This window comes from Eschscholzia californica, unplaced genomic scaffold (assembly GCF_041429995.1).
Source record: "Eschscholzia californica isolate CP2 unplaced genomic scaffold, dmEscCali1.0.p SCAF_1, whole genome shotgun sequence".
Classification (NCBI taxonomy): domain Eukaryota; kingdom Viridiplantae; phylum Streptophyta; class Magnoliopsida; order Ranunculales; family Papaveraceae; genus Eschscholzia; species Eschscholzia californica.
The window spans coordinates 83,489,586-83,506,944 of record NW_028238198.1 but is presented as its reverse complement, the minus strand read 5'-3'; the positions used below and the strand labels follow the sequence as shown (position 1 = coordinate 83,506,944).

The 17,359-nt window shown below is 35.8% G+C and overlaps 4 protein-coding genes and 1 long non-coding RNA gene across 6 annotated transcripts; 2 read left to right on the top strand and 3 right to left on the bottom strand.

Annotated features, from left to right (window-relative positions):
- Positions 1–1,519: 1,519 nt before the first annotated feature.
- Positions 1,520–5,782, bottom strand: LOC147570126 (cysteine synthase). 2 transcript variants are annotated; one of them, XM_086656696.1, is made up of 11 exons: positions 5,427–5,782; positions 5,184–5,239; positions 4,992–5,101; positions 4,831–4,888; positions 3,645–3,908; positions 3,424–3,561; positions 3,218–3,269; positions 2,704–2,783; positions 2,281–2,340; positions 2,095–2,175; positions 1,520–1,776 (listed from the first exon to the last, which is right to left on the bottom strand). In XM_086656696.1, the coding sequence occupies exons 2-11, from the start codon at positions 5,223–5,225 to the stop codon at positions 1,684–1,686; spliced, it is 978 nt and encodes a 325-aa protein (XP_086512822.1). In that variant the 5' UTR covers positions 5,226–5,239; positions 5,427–5,782; the 3' UTR covers positions 1,520–1,683. The 2 variants fall into 2 exon arrangements, with proteins under 2 accessions (XP_086512822.1, XP_086512823.1); XM_086656697.1 differs by having other exon boundaries at positions 5,380–5,528.
- Positions 5,783–9,699: 3,917 nt separating this feature from the next.
- On the top strand, positions 9,700–10,375 carry FDC1 (2Fe-2S ferredoxin-like superfamily protein). Its single transcript, XM_086656699.1, has one exon. The coding sequence runs from the start codon at positions 9,780–9,782 to the stop codon at positions 10,221–10,223; it is 444 nt and encodes a 147-aa protein (XP_086512825.1). The 5' UTR covers positions 9,700–9,779; the 3' UTR covers positions 10,224–10,375.
- Positions 10,376–10,641: 266 nt separating this feature from the next.
- On the top strand, positions 10,642–10,903 carry LOC147570124 (uncharacterized). The gene is made up of 2 exons (XR_015231393.1): positions 10,642–10,703; positions 10,788–10,903. It is a non-coding gene; the product is annotated as an uncharacterized LOC147570124 (long non-coding RNA).
- A 196-nt stretch (positions 10,904–11,099) lies between these two features.
- LOC147570123 (small ribosomal subunit protein uS13z/uS13y/uS13x) lies at positions 11,100–13,170 on the bottom strand. Its single transcript, XM_086656698.1, has 4 exons — positions 13,032–13,170; positions 12,786–12,946; positions 12,123–12,311; positions 11,100–11,417 (listed from the first exon to the last, which is right to left on the bottom strand). The coding sequence occupies exons 1-4, from the start codon at positions 13,032–13,034 to the stop codon at positions 11,312–11,314; spliced, it is 459 nt and encodes a 152-aa protein (XP_086512824.1). The 5' UTR covers positions 13,035–13,170; the 3' UTR covers positions 11,100–11,311.
- Positions 13,171–14,462: 1,292 nt separating this feature from the next.
- LOC147570122 (putative serine/threonine-protein kinase WNK9) lies at positions 14,463–17,359 on the bottom strand. The gene is made up of 7 exons (XM_086656695.1): positions 17,197–17,359; positions 17,055–17,092; positions 16,678–16,905; positions 16,330–16,550; positions 16,015–16,172; positions 15,298–15,757; positions 14,463–15,196 (listed from the first exon to the last, which is right to left on the bottom strand). Exons 1-7 carry the CDS (start codon positions 17,278–17,280, stop codon positions 14,748–14,750), a joined length of 1,638 nt encoding a protein of 545 aa, XP_086512821.1. The 5' UTR covers positions 17,281–17,359; the 3' UTR covers positions 14,463–14,747.

Here is a 17,359-nt window from a genome sequence, read left to right as displayed (position 1 = left end):
GGATTTCCTTGGCAGATGGTGGATCACAATTTCAAAGTGACTCCTAAAAACAAAAGAACTGTTTTTTTTTGTTATATTATTAATTAAAAAAAGTTTGATATGACAAATTAACTAAATAGAGCAAAAGTTAACATTACAAAATTGATTAGGTCCAGACAAAATAATTCGTAATATTAATCCAATTCGAAGAAAAGTTGTTTAAGATTTATATTTGAAGAGACGAGTCTTTTTCATTTTAATAAATTAAAATGAAATTATTGTATAACATAACTTTTTGACTTTTTTTTTTCATATTTTTCAGTATACTTTGTTATATTCTTAAATTTCCACTCTAGTTGGACTTGTCATACTGATAGAATAAGAAGTACATAAAATTAAGAGTTAATTCCTATTTGGCTCCCTACTTTGTGACCAACTTTCTTTTTGGCTTTCTATTTTTCATAAATTCAAATTTGGCCCCCTATTTTTATGTAAATGACGTAAATACCCTTCTTAATTTCAAAATAAAATATTATCAAACATAATTATTTCCACCTCGCCTCTCTCTCTCCACCTCATCTCTCTCTCTCCACCTCACCCCTCTCTCTCTCCACCTAAACTCCCTCTCCACCTCACTCTGTCTTATCCGATGAAGGTCACCGGACGGAATATTTTCCGCCGGCGACCTTCATCAGAGGAGACAGAGTGAGGTGGAGAGAGAGGGGTGAGGTGGAGAGACTAGAGAGGGAGAGGTGAGGTGGAGAGAGAGATGAGGTGGAGAGAGAGGTGAGGTGGAAATAATTATGTTTTTTAATATTTTATTTTGAAATTAGGAAGGGTATTTATGCCATTTAAATGAAAATAGGAGGCCAAATTTGAATTTATGAAAATAGGGGGCCAAAAACGAAGCTGGTCACAGAGTAGGGGGCCAAATAAGAATTAACTCTAAAATTAATTATTTTGAGTTCCTTTAATAATAAATAAATAGAAATTATTACTTTTATTTAATTATTTGTAATAGTATTCTCAAGTACAACCTAATTACCAAAGTTCTCAACCTACTCTTCCATCAAATATATTTCTTAGTAGGCCCTTCATTTTTTTTTTTTTGTTAAGGAAGTAGGCCCTTCATTTGGATGTGATATCTGGTTCATTCAGTTGTATCGGAAGAGCATTTATTTTATAAAAGCAAGCATTTCGACAATTATTATGCAAATAAAAGAATATCAGTTTTATGGAACGTGTGCTAAATTAGTATATCTAGATATGCATGAATTCATCTCTAATCCGATTAAAGACTACATCAGACTAGAGAGAGATGGACCACCACATCGGGGTTGGATGAAAATTAATGTTGATGGTGCATTTTGTTTTACGTAACCTCCATGTGCATTCGGTAGGTAATAGCAAGAAATGAACACGATCATCTCTTAGGAAGTCACAATCCATTTGTTCAATCACAATCACCGAGTGAGACCGAAATTTTGGTCATCATTTTCAGTTTTCGGTTGAGCTTGTAAGTAACTTCTTCTTAGCAGAGTTTTATAATTCGAAAAGATGGTTAAAAATATCCATACCTCATCCTGTGACATTTAATATTTATTTATTCAAGTTTTAGCAACATGAGAACCTAAATTCAAATTTATTAGAACTGAAACAACATCAACACAATCAAGTAACAAGGTGATATGGTTGCAACTCTTATCAGTTCTCGAAAACCATGTTTTCTGCCTCTCGTCTCACCGATTCAAATAGAATAGACGAAAGGTACCGTTCTCCAAAGCTAGGAAAAATAGCCTGTAATGTGTACAACGAAAATGAAATTGAAATGAATTAGGTTAGCTAGGTAAGAGAAATCAGCAGGAAACTACAAATATATACGATTTTGTTGTCAGATAGGAAAATAAAAGCATCCAATTGTGTGTAGTCCGAGCAGAGGCTTAATTAGGTGAACTTGTCTCAGGGTAGCAGTCTAGCAGAGTTTCTCATGAGTAACTCGCAACAGACTCGCTGTGTTCAGGCTTGGGCTTAGACCAAGCAATCTGGAACAGAGTCGCTAGCCCAACTTCCTAGGTGTAAAACTAACAAATCGAAATATATAAATATCAAACTTACAACAATGAGTTTTCCTGCATTTTCTGGCCTCTTTGCAAGCTTAATTGCAGCAGCGGCAGCAGCCCCAGACGATATCCCACACTGTAAGTATTATTTGTTAGTAACCAAACATGGTGGTGGAAAAGTCTATACAAAATCGAATATTGATGATCGACAATGGAAATGTCAATTAATTAGACAACTTACTAGTAGCCCTTCTTTTGTCGCAAGAAGCTTAGCAGTTTCAATAGCTTCCTCACTTGATACCTGAGAAATGACACCAAAATGGAATATTAAGTTAATTATAAGGCGTTATTTACACATTACCTTATTCAAAAACAAGCTCCGGCTCACCATTGTTCTTTTCTAGTTCAAAAGCCAATAGGGTATATCAAGTAACCCAGAAAATCACGTCATAATACAAATGGATCCAGCAAGAACAATTGGTTCCAATTCAGTTCCGAGAAAACTAATACCAGTTAACAACCATATCTAACACACTAAAAATCAGTCTGATTCTCATGTGCAGAATATAATGTTTGAACGAATAATCCAGAAGCTATTTTAATATATAGATATTTTGGGTTCCTTATGAATATAAAGTTTTAATAAAGAACTTATGAAGCTTACTTGAACAACTTCGTCGATGAGACCAACATCAAGGACAGCAGGAATAAAACCAGCACCAATTCCCTGGATCTTGTGTGGACCTAACACAATTAGAAGTATCGAATCTACCTTGTGAGAAACAGCAATGTGGAAATGATGCTTATACGAAAAAGATGTGCATAAAAACGAATGCAAAACTATATCTTATTTGGGAAAAGCATGTACCGAAATGCACTCGTATGCATACATTTGCTTTATTATTCTTTAAGTTCTGATGTCTTAATAAATAATATAAGCAATAACATAAAGAACATCTGACACATGAGAAATCAGGAAGGTTTCAAGTATGAGATCTGCCTACATTTTACTTTCACAAAACCAAGAAGATACTATTCATTCAGATTGAACAACGATATAGGTAATATTTGTATCAACCGCCCACAAGAGGACTTCAATTTAAAGCACTCCGATTATACTCTATATAATGAGGAAATAATGAAGCAAAACTTGTAAGACGAACGAGATAAAAACTAACCAGGCTTCCCTCCAGATAGAACAGCACTTTCGACTGGTTCAACACCGTACAACTGAAGAATAGGGAGAGACACCATGAATTTAAAACAAACAGATAATTAGGGAGTAGGAAAAAATTGATGCTAAAATCATTTAACCTTCTTAGATATAGAAACGTTAAAAGAAAATATAATGATGCTGGCTAGTAGTGGCTACAACCAAACGAACCTTAATATTTGGGTTTTTCTCTTTGAGGAATCTCCCAGCACCTGTTATGGTACCACCAGTTCCAATCCCGGAAACAAAAGCATCAACTTTGCCTCCTGATCCATTCCAGACCTCTGGTCCAGTGGTTTCATAGTGAATCTGCATAATATTATATCCAGCATATGCATAAAACTGTCGAGGCAGTAAGGAAGAACTGTACAAGATATCGATTCAAATTATACCTTTGGGTTGGCAGGATTTTCAAACTGCTGAAGGATATACGAGTTAGGGGTCTTATCCCTAATCTCCTCGGCCTTTGACATAGCTCCTTTCATGCCTTTCGCTGGATCTGTCAGGACCAACTCAGCACCGAAACCTCGGAGGATGATCCTTCTCTCAAGACTCATTGAAGCTGGCATGGTGATGATAAGCTTGTATCCCTTGGCAGCTGCCATGAAGGCCAACCCTATGCCAGTGTTACCACTAGTTGGCTCAATGAGGACACTCTACAATGATCATATTTATGGCACATTCAATATCATAACATGCGCTTTAGAAACAAATGTATTGCTAAAAACTTATCTTGATTAATGTGTTCTGGTTTAACTCTATTGTTGACAGTAGTTTATAAGGTCTTACTAGAGTGGAAATGGGGATAAAGTTCCAACTCATTCCTGATGCCTCTGCAAAGTATTATGCCAAAAAAAAAGAGAAAGTTGTGCACCAAAATCATGTCTAATTAAGTATCAAGTTCTTCAAAAATTTCTTTAGTTCTAGAGAATTGGCCAAAAAATCTCAGTGAAATAACCACAAGAAAAATTTGTCAAGAAACTCTAATCCCAAGGCTTAGCATATACTATCAGAGATAGGGTTAATATGGTGTGTCATGTGAAGAAGCACAATGACAACCCAAGCTCATCCGGACCTTACACCCCCCTCCCCCAAAGGACAAAGGAATTGGTTTCTGGGTAGGGTCCAACAAACTCAGTCGGAAGGCCTAGCCATGTGTTTAGGTTAAGCTTGTTCTTGTTGCCCTCTACTAAGACTACTCCCTAAGCAATGTGGGTTTATCACGAGGATTGATGATTGATTTTCACACACAAGCGCAGGCATCTGAGTAATATATATGGAAATATAGTGTTGATGTAAATCATCTTTGTTTACAGAATGTTAGAATGGAAGCAAGAAATGAAATTTCGGTAGACAAGGATATGGAAATATTTTGGTCATTTCGACCGAAATATCTTGAAATTATTTCCTTAGTCAAGGCCTTGTTAAGAGAAACTTCGTTAAATTTCGGTAGGCATTGAAATGAAAATATTTTGGTCATTTTGACCGAAGTATTTCGAAATTTAATTCCTTGCATGAAAGTAAGATATCAATTTCACCTACACTTTCTAGGTAACCATTTAAATAAAGAAATCTAACCTCCCCAGGGGTGATAAGACCCTTCTCCTCTGCATCAGAGATCATGCTATATCCAATCCTAAAAATCAAAATGAGGCGAAAAAACATTATCAGATAAAAATCATAAAACACTATCTTTAAGACTTTCTCCTAATCTATCTGTGGTTGATAATTATAATAACCTGTCTTTGACACTAGAACAAGGTTCCATCATCTCAAGCTTAGCAGCCACTCTAGCAACACATCCTTGAACAACATTGTTCAGATAAACCATAGGTGTTTTACCAATCAACTGTAACAAAAGAAAAATCAAAACTACAAATTAGTTCCACAAATAAACAAAACAAAATTAGGTCTTTATCAAGCAAACTTACTTCAGTAACATCTTTTGCAATTTTAGATTTCTCTTCAACCATTTTTGTAGATTATTCTAGCATAACAAAAATAACCAGATTAGGTCTTTATCAAACAAAATTCATTAACCCCAATCAAGCATCAAAACCCTAGAAATAAAATTGTGAAACTGAACTATAGAATTGACATTTGAACAGCAAAATTCAAAGATTATACATAAAAATGAAATGAATAAAAAGTTGAGGGGTTAAAACTTGGTGTACCGGAAAATTGAAGTTGATTTGTTCTTGGATAGGGGGAATTAAGGGTGGGTTTGGGTGATTGACACCATTACCAATTTATACAACTTTATCTCTGCCGGCTACAGAGCGAGCTTCAATTTTTTAATTTTATTCAGTAATGGCAATTCAGTATTGGTACCGAGTCAGTACCGATAATTTGAATCTGACTTTTGATCTGTGGTTCAGATTTCTCCTTTCGTTCCGTTGGATTACCAATACTATTTTCATGGGACAGGAGTTGACCTGCTTCCATTCTTAACTCATTTTCTATGATCTAACGGTTGTAAATTAGTCAATGGTGAGAATGAATCAAGGTAATCTTGAGTATCAAAGAATCCAATAGTGATTTATGTGTCTTCAACTACATCTAAACATGAGGTTGGTGCTTTCATAGGAAAACACAAAATTTCTCAACAAAAAAAAAAAAAAAGGAAAACACAAAATATGATTTTTTTTTTTTAGTGGTATGGTGAAGGAATCAAAATCAAATGGGTTATTTCCCTAATGCCCCCTACTTTGTGACCAGCTTCCCGCCTGGTCCCCTACTTTACGAAAAATACCCATATGGCCCCCTTCCGTTATAACACCGTTACTCTCTCTCCTCCATTTCTTTTTCTCTCTCTGCCATGTCACGCCACATCATATGTTACGCCACCTCATCACCTTCTCCGGCAGAGGTCGCCGGCCGGCAAAATTTCCGGCCGGCGACCTTCAAACTAAATTTTTTTTTTTTTTTATTCTCTTCTTTTTCTCTCTCTCCTATTTTCTCTCTCTTCTTCTTCTTCTTCCTCTCTCTCTCTCATCTTCTTCCTCTCTCTCTCTCTCTCTCTACACACTCCGGCGAAGGGTTTCCCTTCGCCGGGGTACCTCGATCTGTTCAAGGAACAGACCTTGAAGGTCTGCTCCGAGATCTGTTCAAGGAACAGACCTACTCCGGCGAAGGGAAACCCTTCGCCGGAGTGTGGAGAGAGAGAGAGATGATATTAAAAAAAAAAAAAAAAAATTAGAGAGAGAGAGGAGAGAGAAAATAAAAGAAAAATGTATTTTTTTTTTAATATTTTTGAAGGTCGCCGGCCGGAAATTTGGCCGGCCGGCGACCTTGCCGGGGAAGATGATGATGTGTCGTGCTAAGATGATGTGGCAGAGAGAGAAAATGAGATGGAGGAGAGAGAGTAACGGAATGTTAAAGATAACGGAAAAAGGGGGCCATACGGAAATTATTGCTAAAGTAGGGGGCCAGGCAGGAAGCTGGTCACAAAGTAGGGGGCCATTAGGGAAATAACCCAAATCAAATTCATTGAGATATTAATCGACAACAATCCAAATATTATGCCATCTCATATGCTTAATTCATTATTTTTCGTTTAAATACAGTACGTGATTCATTTATATCTATAGTCCTTGTGAAATTACGTATCAAAGTTTGAGAAAATTTCAAAATACATTATTATTGTTCTAAACTTTTATGTCTTAGCAGAGGAAAAACATTTTTCTCTAATGTTGGTTTTGAGGAAGTTATAAAAGCGTAACAAGTACCAAACTTCGTAATAATATGAGCATACGGAAAACACTTATTTCTCTCTAAAAATCAAGTACTAGCTTCTTAACAACAACTACCACAACGAAGGGAGTTTGAACAAAATATGTATTTTTGGTTTTTCTACCAATCGAATTATACTAAGTAGAATGAAATGAATAAAACTTGTGATAAAAGAATAATTTTTTAAAAAAATTGACCCAAAATCGTGCTGATATATGAAATTAAAACAATAAAAGGCTCCTTGAAAGTATATCTGATAACTCGACAAGTGCTGGCATCACTTTAAGATTATCATGAAAAATAGTTTAAGATTTCAGAGATTAGATCAAATCAATGAAATTAATGCAACCTTAAATATAAAACAAAAGGTCAAACTAACATTGTCCTTTCCTTGCAAAAAAAAAAAAAACTTAACATAGTCCTCATTTTGCTCTATTTGATAATCTTACCATGTAATACACATGGAGTATAATTTATTGGTACTACTAACTCTTCACCATTCATTTTCTCAATCTCTCTCATATTTTTGCATTACAACAAAGAGATGTCGCCCACTGCCCACACTTGGTCGCAGGGCCGTGTGATGGGGGTGCGGGTCGTGCGCCATTTATCAATCAGCTGTGAAGCAGCTCATCTGGTACAAGGTCGATCTCTTGTGTCAGAGGTCTAAGGTTTGAGTGTCACTCCTAGCACCTTCTCTTCATATTTTTTAGAGAGGCCACATTAAAACGTTAATGGTCAATGATATTTTCATCCCAATTAAGTCAATAAGGACCACAAAACTCTTCTCTATCGCAAATCTCCTTTCTCCTGCGACATAATATTTCTGTAATTTTTATCGCAACGTAATTTGCTCTCTACATATAACTTTCTTTTTAATCCTTATTTTTTTCTTTCCTTCTCTCTAGAATTTCTCATTCTTTCTATCGTATGAATCTCTATCCAAACTCTCATTTTTATTTATAACTAAACTATAATTTAAATTGTGTGAGATGAAAAAGTTAGTCACAACCCTAACATACACAAAAGCAACCGAATGCATAAAAAGTTTTCAGATTTTACGTTTGCTTATACTAGGGGGCAACTAAAAAGTTTTTTGGATTTTACCTTTCTTTTGATAATAAAACTTTGCACTGCATCTTTTTTTTCCCAGCCACGCCATTGGTGACCCACCGTATATGATTTGTGAACTAAAACAATCCCATTTACTGATGTCAAGGGCGCGGGTTTGGGACGATTTACACCCTTCCCAATTCTGTCTCCTTAATAAATGGGTATTATCATTACTTTTCCAGTGGTTACTCGAGGTGGGTATTAATTATTATATTCGTGCGGATTAAAAATAGTTTAACCGTTACAACCTCAGCCCCCGTTTAACATGAAATGGGTCGGGGTCGGTTCGGTTCGGGTTAAAACAAGAAAAATCATGTTTTGTTTAAAAAAGTCATTTTAATTAAAAGCAGTGTATTATGGTTAACAAATTTTATAAGAATTTTTAGTTTATCAACTATAAATGCTACAACTAATTAAATAATATAAGATATAAAATAGTTGAATGGATAATATAAGATTAAAATTTGGTAAACATAACTATAATATAACACTTTAATTGGATTGAGGTGGAGTTAACTACTTAATACCAGACCCGCCAAAAACTCAATTATTAATTTTTACTTCATCTCATACCACCGGGTCGGTGAAACTCGCCCCATTAAGAGCAGGTTTGGATGAAAATCCACTTATTCGGACCAAATTGCTACCCGATATGCAGGAGTAACTAGGGTGAACATAAATCAAACTTCTACCTCTATTATTGTTTTGGGGATCTTTCAGGTTATTTCCCAAATTTGTGATCGGCTTTCTGTCTAGCCCCCTACTTTATCAAAAATACTCAGATGACCACTTTTTTAGATTTCGTAATAACACCGTTAACTAGTCATCACCTCTCTCTCATCTAACTCATCACCTCTCTTTGCCACCTCATATTCTCGCCACCTCATTATCTTCACCGGCGAAGGTCGTCAGCCGACCAATTTTCCTACCGACAACCTCTAAAAAAAAAATTATTCATTATTCCTCTCTCTCTCTCTCTCTAAAAAAAAATTAAGAATCTGTCCTCTCTCTCTAAAAGCTCTGGCGAAGGGAAAAAGCCCTTCGTCGGAGGTGGTTCTGTTCGTTTAACAGACCTTCTTCACGAACAGATCTGTTCGTGAACAACGAGACTTGTTCACGAACCGATCTGTTCGTGAAAAGATTCTTCGACGAAGGACTTTTCCTTCACCGGAGTTTTTGGAGAGAGAGAGAGAGGACAGATTTAATATTTTTTAGAGAGAGAGAGAGATTGAAGAATGATGAATAATTTAATTTTTTTTATGTTTAAAGGTCGCCGACGAGAAAATTGACCGGCCGACGACCTTCGCTGGTGAAGATGATGAGATGACGAGAAGATGAGGTGGCTGAGAGAGGCGATGAGTTGGATGAGAGAGAGGTGATGACTAGTTAACGTTGTTATAACGAAATTTATAAAATGAGGCTATCTGGGTATTTTTGATAAAGTAGAGAGCTAGGTAGGAAGTCGATCACAAAGTTGAGGGCTATTTGAGAAATAACCTCGATCTTTCTTCTCCTTAAATTCTAGTAATTTTTCACTGCCAAAAGGGAAAAAACTTTCCAGCTTTACCCTTACCAACAGCATATAAAATAGAGAAAACAACTTATCCTCTTAAACACCACACATCTTTCCTTACCCAACCATTTCTTTTCTTCTTTCTACTATCCTCTTCCAAAACAAAACAATGGCAACAACTCTTCGTCTCTGCAACTCTCCTTCCTTCTCTCTCTCTAAACAAAAACACTCCACAAGAACATCCGCATTTACTCTCAAACCACCACAATTCACCATAAGACGACGAAGATTATCGATTCGTTCATACAAGGTAGTGATAGAACATGAAGGAGAAACAAAAACACTTGATGTTGATCCAGATGAAACTATCCTTGATAAAGCATTAGATAGTGGTTTATCAGTTCCACATGACTGTAAACTTGGGGTTTGTATGACTTGTCCAGCTAAACTTGTAAGTGGTTCTGTTGATCAAAGTGATGGAATGCTTAGTGATGATGTTGTTGATAATGGGTTCGCCTTATTATGCGCAGCTTATCCTCGTTCAGATTGTCATATTCGAACTATACCCGAAGAAGAACTTCTTGCTATGCAGTTAGCAACAGCTAATGACTGAGAACTGTTTTATGAGTATAGATTTGAAATGTTGTTCAATTTTTGTTATGGCAAATGTCATCGACTGCTTTGTTTGATGAATGCACTAGTTTAGTTCTTCATTTGTTTGATTTTTGGACAATGAATGCTAAAGAATCACAGTTTTTCTGTTTATTTGCCATCGCTTGAGGAGCCGTCTGAGTCTGGGGGCTGTGTGTGTGTTTTGCCTACCTTAGAGCTTTGTGTCTGGGAGCTACCTTTTGTGTTGTATCATTTTGTCTAGGCTTGAGGAGCCGTCTGAGTCTGGGGGCTGTGTGTGTTTTGCCTACCTTAGAGCTTTGTGTCTGGGAGCTACCTTTTGTGTTGTATCATTTTGTCTAGCTTAACAAGTGACGAGACATTTTGTGTTGCCTTTCGACAGCACAGACTGGGGAGAAACAGGGGCAATACAAGTGACTGCCAGTGTACTTGTTTTAAAGTTCAATAGAATACTAATGAAAAGGTTAGCTTTTCCGCTTTCGCGTTCCACGGATGAACTTGTCCATCATATCGTTTACCATGACTCCGTCATCTTCTAATACTACAGGGCAAGCTTATATTCGACATGCAAGTAATGTGAGTGGCAATATTTTCTGAAGGAGAAGGCAAATCCTGTAAAGAACTGAATTAGAAATGGAAGTTTTGTTCTCCTTCCAATTTATCTGGTATCCTGGGTTGATGATGATAAAGTTATTTTCCATGATTGAGCTAAACTACAAAGATCTAGTACCAGGATCAACTAGCTAAACCTCCTGAGTCACTCAAAACAGCCCCAATTTTTTTTTGCAGGGTCAGTAATCTAGAAGACACTGTCCTAGTAGACACCATCATCATCATCATCATGGAAGAGATAGCTATAGAACCACAATATCAAACTGTATAAAGAGAGAGCTCAACTAAACATCCATTGGTTTTTATCAAAACAATAACAATGAGGAAGTTCCAAAGCTGTCAACAATCTGATACTTAATTTCAATACTATTGCTCAAAGTAAGTCATTAACAAAAACAAAATTTGTACTACGAAACAACCTCCAAAAAGAACATCTCTTGAAGAAATGAACATATCAACTTATCGCTTCTTGGACACACCAACAGTCTTTCCTCTTCGCCCAGTAGTCTTGGTGTGTTGTCCTCGAACTCGAAGACCCCAGTAATGTCGAAGACCACGGTGGTTCCTGTCACATTTAAAAGAATAAGAAACATTTATACTTTTACCTCTAGAGAAGCAAACAAAGAATTTGGTCACTGATACATATCTTTTTTATTCTTCAGTCAATGCACGCTTAAACTAGATAAATGAAAAGTGTGTTCAGTTGAGAGCTAGAAAGTGGTGTATTGGAGCTAGGACTAGAACGGAAAAAGTATCAAAGACGAGTTACATAAGTCTCCAAGTATTACTAACAAATAGCATAAAATACAACCCAAAGGTTTAATGGTGCATAAATGTTTCGTCTTCCAAGCATCTCTGCTAGATATAATAACTCTAGCCTAAATAGCAGAAGAACGATATTTGGTATAGGGAACTGCATTCATCTCTAAGGCACAGCATTAAAATCCAAAGAGTCAAACTTCAGTCCCATGATTTTTTTTCCTATTAAGGAACCCTACAGATTAAGTACCCAAAAACTAACATGATACCTAGTTGACATCCAACAAAAATTAGTTATGAACGTGAAAATCAGCCAACAAACAGATTATGTATAATAGCCAGATAGACTGATACAGACTAATGCACATAAAAAATGAGAGACACGGACTCCCCGAAAAATTTCCTTAACACTAAAGTCTGAATTTTAACTATAGTTTTTGGGTATTTTTTACGAAAAAAAAAGAGAATAAATACTTGTAAAGTCAAATTCATGCTTGTAAAGTGAACAAACCTGATCTTCTTAAGTCGTTCGAGATCATCCCTCAGCTTCATGTCCAAAGCATTGGAAACAACCTGAGAGTACCTGCCGTCCTTGTAATCCTTCTTCCTGTTCAAGAACCAGTCTGGGATCTTGAATTGGCGAGGATTCGCAACAATCACCATGAGGTTTTCAAGCTCAGCAGCAGATAGTTCACCAGCTCTATAACAGAAAATTAAGAGAAACTCAGAGAAAACTCAGAGAAAACTCAGAGAAAACTCTTCGCCCAACACTCTCAAGCGAATAATGAATCAGCTTAACTAGTAGATCAGCAACTTGACAACAAGATCGAAAATAGATTCTTGTGAGAGTATTCTAGCAAATGAACTAACAGTTTATGATCTCTCACTAGTTCAACAATCAATCACTTTAAAGCTAGTTCGAGTTAATAACTATGTATACAGGGTTGATGATCTCAAACTGAGATCAGATGATTAATTGCTAAGAGTGATTACACTAATCAAACATTATAATACCTACAAAATGAGTGACAATATAATCCATCAAAAATGGGAAAGCTAAGTATCTAAATACCCTAACATACAAATCAAAGACAAAATTACACCAATACTAGTACAATTTCTCAATAAACCCTAGAATCAGTCAATAATAACAACCAGAAAATGAAAATGATACCTCTTGTTCATGTCAACATCGGCTTTCTTGCAGACGATATTGGCAAAACGGCGACCAATACCCTTGATGGAAGTTAGGGCAAACATGATCTTCTGTTTCCCATCGACATTCGTGTTAAGAACACGAAGAATGTGTTGGAAATCTTCGTTCGCAACGAGAGACTGCAAAATAACCAAATAGATAATTTCAGGAATATTAAGAAGATTTACAAACAAAATAGTATTCAAGAGAGGTAAGGTTCGCTACCATTTTTAGGGTTTCTCTCTCTAACAGAAGCTAGCAAGAAATTAGATGAGTGAAAATTAGGGAAGATGGCTCGGCGTCTGTAACGATACTTTTAAAGCGTGTGAATACCAAAACCCTAGAAATAAAAATTCATTAATGGGCTCGCGTGGGCAGGCCATTATATTCAAGGTCCATTTTATGAGAACTATACTTTGGGCTAAGAAAGCCTAGTTAAATGGGGGTCTGGGGGCGCTCTCTACGTTTTTATAGGCCCCCTATCTATTTTGTATTTGTCCCCTGTGATAGGAAATTGATATTAGAAGTTGAAGTTGATGAAGAAATGGGAAAGAGAAAACTACGTGAGAGTAGAAATCTAGAAGATGTTGTATACATAGTCTTATGGACCTCATGATTCAATGTTTTAAGCTCATTTAAATTATTATGTCAAGCCTGTCGTTCAAGAACCTATACTGAGACCAGTATATACTCCGAATTCAAATAGCTATAAATAGCGTGACCTTATTCCTTGTATGGTTATTCAATAAAAAATATTTCACATCTCTTTCTTTTGAATCAGGTTTTAGGTCAACCACGATTCCGACTTATTAGCTAAGAAATGGATTGCTTGGTTAAGCACGTAGCCTCTCTACAAATATAATTTAGGCACACCCAAAAGTTCGTCATAAGCTTTTCTACTTTCTTTGCAGGAAAAGGTTTCTAGAGAGGAAAGACACCAATATAAATTGGCAAAGAAAGTTCTACCTTTCTAGTCAATACTTATCTAAATCTAAAGTTTATAAATAGTAGTGTTTTATTTTTTTCGTTTTTGGGACTCTAGTATGTAAACATAAAGTTAATATCTTAAACATAGCGTCACTCATCAAACTCCTTTTCTATTTATTAGGTGTAGTACGTGGTAGGTACGTTTCTTTATCGTTCGAACTATTTTCGGGTAAATTTCAACTCACTCTAGCAAGGACATTTGTATGTTTGCCCATCTTTTAGTTTCTATTAAGAACTTTTGAGAAAGTGAAAGCAAGAAAGACAGAATATTGTATCATCATACTTTTTCTTTGAGTAATTAAATTGCTCACGTTTTTGAATTCTCCAAACGCAGCCTTACAGGATGAAAAGTTCTTGTTTCTTTTTTTAGGTACTTGGGAGATCAAAATCACAAAAGGGCTAGTCCTAATCATTATCACATTATGAACTTGATAAGGGTTTGTATGACAAAAAGTTCATAATGATTCAAAACCTAGTGTAACCTCTTTTTTACTATATGAAGTAGCAAGTTTTAAGTAAACTAAAGGGAATTCCTGGTCCACCTCTTATAGATCACACGAGGGTATAACGTGTGTGTTCGCATGAACAGTTCTATCAAAAGCGTAATCTCAACCTTTCGACATAAGTTTGGTAAGTATATTTTAGCCATCGAAGAGGATTAAAAGATAATTTTGAGAGATAATTTTAACCCTTTAAGATTAGTTGAAGTTCGATTATGCAAAATACAACTTACACCTCCATTCACAACTACAGAGACCCATTACTTCATCTATTCTGTATTCACACTTAGATTTGTAGCAAGAAAACTGTAAAAGATGGAGCTTAATAATTACAAAACTCTTGACTTAGCCAGTTAGCCTCAACCTTCCCACTTTTTACTGGGTTTCGGATCGAGGAACACTTACTTTCATCTATTATTTGACTTTAACTATATGAATTTTCGAGTTCAAATGACTAGTTTTCATTACTTTCATCTGAATGAGTCTCTCCCAATTCCTCTGAAAAGGTTGGTGCTCCCTCAATAACTAACTCCTCTGATCCCTCGACTTGATATGTTATCTCTTCAAATCTACCATGTGTCGCAGCACACCCATGTTTTGAGCATTGAAGAAATTGCAACTTGTTAAGATCATTTGAGGTAAGATACTCCATGAACGAACCGATAGAAGATCTATTTGAAGCACAATTTTGACAAATAGTTTCATTTCCGAAGTATATGTTTTCCTCTATGCCTAGTTCTCGTTTCCATTCGGGTACTAAAGAAGCAACTTCTCCGTCAATCATATAAGCTATTTTAGTTACTTCTTGGTCGGTTATATCTAGTTCTTCAACCATTTCTTTTGCAACACCAAATGCAGTATCCGTTTCAATATCGAATTGGAAGTAGATGTTTCTAACTAGGCCTGCAAAGAGAATTACAATAGTTTCAATATGATACAGTTCCCCCCTTAGTCATAATCCGATATGTAAAACAATGTAAGATGAAAAGTATGAGATTTCTAACCTTCTTTATCTGTAATTCTAAGTCTTAAATAGATTCCATCACCTTCTCTTCTCTTTCCTTTGATTGTTATGTCAACATTAGGAGAATGCTCATCTTCTTGGTAAGTAAATAGTTCGATTCCATTGGATTTAGTGTCGAGTGGATAATGCTCCCACGAGTTTTTATATTCGAGTTGTTCAAAATCGAGATTATTGGAGTACCCATTTAACAAGGACTTGTTGGCATAATGTAGCTGAAAATGTTGTTGTTGATGATGCATAAAAAGAGGAGAGCTTGTTTCATCATTTTCTATACTAAATACTAATGGTCTAAGAAACTCCCCATTATCATCAATTTGGAGAAATGGGTCATTGAGAAGCTCTCTTGCAGAGAGCCTATGATTTACTGTCTCCAAACATTTCTCTACAAATCTTCTCACTTGTGGGTCTTTCACTTTGTATAAAGCATCTGGCTTTTTCCCCTAATAGAAATCAATAAATTCAATGAAAAAGCATAAGGACTTGGGAGAGAGAGAGAGAGAGAGAGAGAGAGAGAGAGAGAGATGCTAGGAAACAAGAAAAACCAGACAGACTACACAGAAATCTTATGTCGATTGCCCTGATTCGTGTTTTAGATGATTCTAAACCACTAAAAAACGAATCACGACGAGCCACTTAGGATTTTTGTTTAGAGTTTGCCTAGTTTTTCTTGTTCTCTATCATGAGAGAGAAAACTTACAGAAATAACTTTCTTGTAGATTTGAGCAGGGTATGTGCATTCACTATATGGGTAATCAAAGGTGACCATTTCCAAGACACACATTCCAAAAGAATATATGTCTATTAGTTCATTATATTCCTCTTTATAAACTTCAGGAGCCATGAATTCTGGTGTGCCTAGAAACAATTCAAACCCCCAAAACAAAATAAACTTCAATTCCATCAATCATTGAGTTCTTCATTTATTATGTTCATAACAAAAATGAACTAAATTCTAACACAAAATCTTTTAGTTAATGATAAGATTTCATAATTTTGAATCATGGGTACTTACCAACACAATGAGCAGCATGAGATTGACGAAGAATCGCAGCCAGACCGAGATCACCGATCTTAACTTCCCCATGATTGCCATTAATAAAAATATTATCACATTTGATATCTCTATGGATTATAGGAGGTTCATGATTATGGAGATAAAGTAGTCCTTCCAAGATCTGTCTACACCAATGTTTCACTGCTCTAATGTTAACCCTTTTGTGTTTTTGCCTATACCTAACAAATCAAAAACCTCAAATCAGACTACCCCTTTGTACAGAAATAGAAATAGAGAGAGAGAGAGAGAGAGAGAGAGAGAGAGAGAGAGAGAGAGAGAGAGAGAGAGAGAGAGAGAGAGACTTACTGTCTTAGAGTACCAGAGGTGAACATTTCAGTAATGAAGTTTATGTTCATGTTAGCAATGTCAACCCAAGAAGTGTAAAACTTCATTATGTTCTTATGCTTTAAGGTCTTGAGGAGATGAATTTCGCAGTAAATTCTCTCAAGATCTTGAGGACTTTGTAAGAAATCAAAAAGCTTAACTTGATTCCAAGCAACTTCAATCCCTTCAAACTCATCAAAAGCTCTGTAACTGAAACAAAAACCCACAATCCAATTAGAAAAATTAACAAATACCCACTTCAATAAAATGATTATAAATCACAAATAAGTTAAAATTTTGATAAAAACTAGGCTGGGTAGAAAATGAATTCAAAACAATACTACTAGTTTTTTTCATACACTGTCTTTGAAGCTCCTTTTCCAAGAATTTCATTATACTGCAACAAATTAAAAAAAATTTGAGAAATTAACAAGATAGAAAATTGTTGTTCTAGTATTTACGGTGAATTTGGTGAGGAAGACTAATGAAGTATATATATACCCTTCCATATCTACCAGTAGGATCAACTTCAACAAACTCATCAGAGTAATCAGATTCTTCTTCAAATGATATGAATTCATTCATATTCTCTGATTCTTTTTTTTTCTAATTGAGGGCAGGCGTTATGAGAAAATGAAACTGCCGAGAGAGAGAGAGAGAGAGA